The sequence below is a fragment of the Hippocampus bargibanti genome, linkage group LG06 (genome assembly GCF_051943395.1).
Source record: "Hippocampus bargibanti isolate YZ-2025 linkage group LG06, ASM5194339v1, whole genome shotgun sequence".
Classification (NCBI taxonomy): domain Eukaryota; kingdom Metazoa; phylum Chordata; class Actinopteri; order Syngnathiformes; family Syngnathidae; genus Hippocampus; species Hippocampus bargibanti.
This window is the reverse complement of record NC_142739.1, coordinates 11,310,410-11,316,531: the sequence shown is the minus strand read 5'-3', so window position 1 is coordinate 11,316,531 and position 6,122 is coordinate 11,310,410. Positions and strand designations below refer to the sequence as shown.

Genomic DNA, 6,122 nt, shown 5'->3' with positions numbered 1-6,122 from the left:
GTATTTCCAAAACGGGGGTCGACACACCGTCCACCGAGTGATGGGACTGCACAGCGTCTTCATTGTGCAGCATCGCGGTCCCGGTCCGAAGTGGAGAGTCACTTGTGATCCGGGTCACGGCACCAATGTGACGGGTGTCACAACAGTGACTGTCTTCATCTCCACGATGCTGCCGTATTAATGAAGACGAGACGCGTGGATGTGTCTTTTTATTTCTTTTATTTCTGCAACACAGTATGGCAGAAGGGATGGGTGAAGTCGCATGGGTTTCGTCTTGTGATTAACCTGAATCTCCTCGAGATTGTTCTCAAATGCAAAACATTGTAGATAACAAAACAGAATTAACAACGTGTGATCGTATAGTGGTTATTTACAGAAAAAGAGAATACAACACAAGTTCACTGTTATTTACAAGATGTCCCTGAATGCATCATGGGCGCAGACTCGGCAGAACACGCGGTGCGCTTGTAATGGCTGGCGCACAGTTCAACCCGCCACGGACACTCACGGGCAAATGAAACATGACACAAGAAACTAAATATTGTTCAATAAAAACGAAATGAAACAATTATTACCTGCAACACAGTATGGCAGAAGGGATGGGTGAAGTCGCATGGGTTTCGTCTTGTGATTAACTGCGCAATAGAAAAGCACATGTGCTCCAAAGTTCTGGGCTTTTGAGAAGGAAAATCTCTCCCCTCAACTATTTACCCTGACGTCAGTTTGCAGTGGGCCGTCTCGCGGCGTGTTCTCCGAAACTGCGCGTCTGTATATCTGTCAACCAGTGAGGAGGAATGAATAGATGAGCTCCAACTCTCCAAAAACTTCTTCCCCGGGTTAATGTCACGGATCGAATTGAAAACGATTTCTTTGGCGCAATTGCAAGTGGACTAAAGAAACTGCTTAATGATGAACACCTGCGCCTTTTTGTTGCTTCTCACCGTTCAGATCTACGCTGATGGCATGGAGGGGCCGACAGGTAAGAGCCGATGTTTGTCTCCGTGTTCTCGATGTTGCTGAAAACTTCGTGGCGATGAAACTCCACTAAGGGCAAAAGAGAAGCGAGTTCGGTCAGTATGCCACCCAACGCCAACTTTGTGCCCCAGTGCTCGCAAGCGTCGGTGTGTCGCCTAACGCCTTCGCCTACGACTTATTGGGACCGTTTGAACCGTTCGAATCGTTCGAGCTTTAAACATAGACATCTGGGGAAAAATCCCCACTGACTTTCTAAAAGTTATAAAGAACTTTTCGTCATGACGTTGACGGTTATACAGTGAAAACTGTCTGGTCGAAGCTTCAGTTTCCCTAAACAAAGCATCTTTTGCTGTGTATCACCGTTCGGCTTACAAGGTGTTTGTTTCTAATTCACTGGACGATAATATATCAACGTTTCATTTCACCGGTAATGTCTGGGAAACCGTTAGTCTACGCTGAGCGCTATTTAAAGACTAAAATCAGCAGTTATCGCTATTGTTGCTTTATTAGGTGCTGTTGCTCATTTTTATTACCAATGGAAATGTGTTATCCCTGTTAAATCTCGTGTTCTGCTTTATAAGATGTTGTTTAGAACTCAGTGTCCAAGCCAGGGAAATTTGAAAATGTTGCCCAGGCTATTTGTTATTGTACTTATATTTCCCTGAGAAGGGGAAAACATTAGCATCAACATCGTAGAAAACCACTTATTGAATGATTGTGGGCAAAGAATCAGATATGTGCCATTTTTACAAGACTCTTTCAATCAAATCAGGCACGACTGTATTTTCATAGTTATACGTATCTGTTTTGAGAGTGCGTTACACATAAGCATGCCCACATTCTGCCGCATTCAGTCGTGCTGTTGTCACAGTAAATACAGTACTGCACTTTGTGTGCTATTTTAGGACATTTCAATTCAAGTTAAAGAAATATTGTAACCTCGTGTGTTTACATATTCACCTGGTGGTCAGGTGTGGTTGGTGTTGTCTAAGGGTGATTGAGTTTGGGTTTCATAAGCTTCGGGATAGCTACCAAATTGGGTCGTTTTTTTAATTGGGTCGAAGATTGTCTGAGGAAAATGCTGTAAGCTTGGGTCACCATATGGTGGTTTTCAATGGTGTGTGTGTGTGTGGAGGGGGGGGGGGTGACGACGCAATTTCTTGTCTGTGCCGGACACAGCTACAGGAATGTAGGAACAATCAGTGTGGCCACAGGGAGTGGTCCTCTGCTCCCCCCAACCTGAGAGTAGGGACCTATCATAGCTGTGTCCGGCGCCGCCATGTCTGGACATTAGGGATATATAAATAGGTATATACGTGTATATATATATATATATGTATGTATGTATGTATGTATGTATGTATGTATGTATGTATGTATGTATGTATATATGTATATACAGTAAAGTCTCGTTATATCGATATTCAAGGGAGTCCGAAAAAATATCGATATAACCGGGACTATCGATATATCCGACCCTGTTTGCATGTAATTTTCTCCGTGCGTGCATAGAAATAGTATCGATATAACCGGGACTATCGATATATCCGATATCGATATAACGAGACTTTACTGTATATATATATATATATATATATATATATATATATATATATATATATATATATATACATTTATATATATATTGATTGCCAGAAGACAGATACTTATTGGGATATTTCAGAACTATTTTGAATGTCTTATAAAAAGGAGACGTCTTTTTAAAAGGCTGCACTGATTTCAGTTTGTGTAAGATCCAGTGGAACTTTTGATTTTTTTTTTCTCAAAATTGGTCAAACAAGAACTATTCATGAAATTAACAAGGAAAAAATACACCCTTGTAGAGATGAAGCAGAGTAACACTAAAATAATTAACACGTGAGATTGTCTAATCATTGCCCAATCTCCATTCTGACAGGGCTCTATTTAAGGACAACAGCAGCTCTGGGGAATTAAACCCTGAACATTTTTGACCTTGAACGATCCCTGCGAACATTGAAGTGAACGCGCCAATAGTCACAGTTGTTCGCCCCTCAGTGGAATAGAGGCTCTACCCAAAATGTGCATGACATAATTGTTATTGTTTTTGTTTTACTGGTGTGTTGCAATCTTGCCGCCTGCACTTTTACCACCCCATTAGCTGCAAGCTACATGGCCTCTCCCAACCGCTCTCTTAACTTCAGGTCCCCGTAGCCCCCCACCCCCCATGCATCTCCTATTGGCTTCCATATCCTAGATGGGGTGTAATCAATGTGTGTGAGTGCAACCTTGACTCCCACACCCAGGTGGGTGTCTCATTTGATTAACTTGATGTTACATGAGGACCACACCTTCACCTTGGATGCTGACTCATCTTTGAGTCGGGACTCCATTGGGGACTGTTTGCCTTTTTTTCCACTCGATCAAATCCATGTTTTCCATAACTCCTGCTTGCTGGACTCGGTCACACCTGTCAGCGTGGTGGAAGATAAATGATCAAGTGCCTTTGAAAGATTACACCCCTTTGCTATGCCTGAATAATTATAGTCACATTGATAAGTGGAAAAATATGTTCTTCACATATTCACTGCCATTCACAAATTCAGAATTGAAAATATGACATTCACACTAACATAAGTATGTGTCTTTTTATTTCTTTTATTTCTGCAACACAGTATGGCAGAAGGGATGGGTGAAGTCGCATGGGTTTCGTCTTGTGATTAACCTGAATCTCCTCGAGATTGTTCTCAAATGCAAAACATTGGAGATAACAAAACAGAATTAACAACGTGTGATCGTATAGTGGTTATATACAGAAAAAGAGAATACAACACAAGTTCACTGTTATTTACAAGATGTCCCTGAACGCATCATGGGCGGAGACTCGGCAGAACACGCGGTGCGCTTGTAATGGCTGGCGCACAGTTCTACCCGCCACGGACACTCACGGGCAAATGAAACACGAGTAACACAGGATCCCCACTAACATAAGTGGCCTCAGCTTGAACCTGCTCATTCCCCTCTGTACAAACTACACCACTCTGGATTGCACTACACCACTGTAACACGGTTGGGAAGCCTCTACCTCTACCAACACACTCATTCAAAGGTGTGCTACTTGTTACTTGTCAGGAGCTCATTCTTAGACTTAACACACAAAACACGTACATGGAAAAAAAAACACACTAATTGCAAAACAGCAGGTCAGACAATTAGCACTCTACATGTATTTCCAAAACGGGGGTCGACACACCGTCCACCGAGTGATGGGACTGCACAGCGTCTTCATTGTGCAGCATCGCGGTCCCGGTCCGAAGTGGAGAGTCACTTGTGATCCGGGTCACGGCACCAATGTGACGGGTGTCACAACAGTGACTGTCTTCATCTCCACGATGCTGCCGTATTAATGAAGACGAGACGCGTGGATGTGTCTTTTTATTTCTTTTATTTCTGCAACACAGTATGGCAGAAGGGATGGGTGAAGTCGCATGGGTTTCGTCTTGTGATTAACCTGAATCTCCTCGAGATTGTTCTCAAATGCAAAACATTGTAGATAACAAAACAGAATTAACAACGTGTGATCGTATAGTGGTTATTTACAGAAAAAGAGAATACAACACAAGTTCACTGTTATTTACAAGATGTCCCTGAATGCATCATGGGCGCAGACTCGGCAGAACACGCGGTGCGCTTGTAATGGCTGGCGCACAGTTCAACCCGCCACGGACACTCACGGGCAAATGAAACATGACACAAGAAACTAAATATTGTTCAATAAAAACGAAATGAAACAATTATTACCTGCAACACAGTATGGCAGAAGGGATGGGTGAAGTCGCATGGGTTTCGTCTTGTGATTAACTGCGCAATAGAAAAGCACATGTGCTCCAAAGTTCCACTCGACAAAACGTAAAGTAAATAATGACACAAAAAGTAATCTGGACTCGAAATGAATAAGGGAACTAATTAGATAACACTAGACAGTACAAAAGGGGAAACAAAATAAGATATTGTCATGAAAATCCGCGTTAATCAAGACCAACAGAAAATTGCGACTCACCCTGAATCTCCTCGAGATTGTTCTGGAAACTATGGGCGGGACATAGTGCCACACTGTGCGCCGTTGCGTCACTTCCTTCATAATTTAATAATCTAAGCGCACAACTCCGTTACATTTGTACATGCAAAGAATCCTTAAAGCATTTGAAAATAATTATGTTTCGCATTTTTGTCGTGGGTAGATCATTTTGACTTGGTAGTTTTTGTAAGTAGCTCGTATGTTGAAAAAGTGTGAGCACCCCTGAACTAGACCATAAATGCAATTTTAAACAGATGGGTTTTAAGGTGGGATTTGAAAATAGGGAGGGAGTCAATATTACGGATGTTGGGTGGAAGTGAATTCCAGAGTTTGGGAGCAGAGCGGCTGAAAGCTCTGCATCCCATCATGGTGAGACGGGCAAGGGGCACATAGAGGTGAAGGGAGGATGAGGATCTGAGGGACCGAGAGGGAACGGAGATTTGAATCAGGTCAGACAGATAGGGAGGGGCAAGGTTACGGATGGCTTTGAATGTAAACAGAAGTATTTTGAATTTGATACGATGTTTAACAGGGAGCCATTGAAACTGCTGGAGGACAGGGGTGATGTGGTGAAAGGAGGGGGTTTTAGTGATGATCCGGGCTGAAGAATTTTGGACTCGTTGGAATTTATGGAGAAATTTCTGATTGACACAAAGAGAAGTTACAATAATCGATGCGGGAGGTGACGAGACTGTGGATAAGGATAGCAGCGTAGTGAGGGGTGAGAGAGGGATGGAGACGATTGATATTACGGAGGTGGAAATATGCAGACCGAGTTATGTTATTTATATGGGAGTGAAAAGATAGTGAGCTATCGAGAATTCTTGAGTGCCGATAAAGCGCTGGCCTCTGGCAGTGTTTTTTCTTTTCAACAAGGGGCAGCATTTCCCCTTTTTTCCATGTTAGCGCTTTTGTTCCAGCTTCAGCTGTTATTAAAGCACTGTATAAACCAATATGTATGCATTGCATTGTATTTTGGACAACCACCTTCATGACAAGCTCATATAACTCCAGACCATTCTAATTTAGCAATTAACTCTTTTTTTCTGATGAAAGAAGAGTCTAAGGCAGACATGTCCAGCTCCAGGCC

The 6,122-nt window shown here is 42.6% G+C and overlaps 1 protein-coding gene across 3 annotated transcripts in view; it reads left to right on the top strand.

Annotated features, from left to right (window-relative positions):
* The first annotated feature begins 737 nt into the window (after window positions 1-737).
* The window catches only part of ptprub (protein tyrosine phosphatase receptor type Ub), a 267,362-nt gene continuing 261,977 nt past the window's right edge, over window positions 738-6,122 (top strand). For all 3 annotated transcript variants that reach the window (XM_088999589.1, XM_088999588.1, XM_088999587.1), the window contains exon 1: window positions 738-979. In XM_088999589.1, the coding sequence (XP_088855715.1) occupies window positions 907-979 (73 nt within the window). In that variant the 5' untranslated portion in view covers window positions 738-906. The remainder of the gene's footprint in view (window positions 980-6,122) is intronic.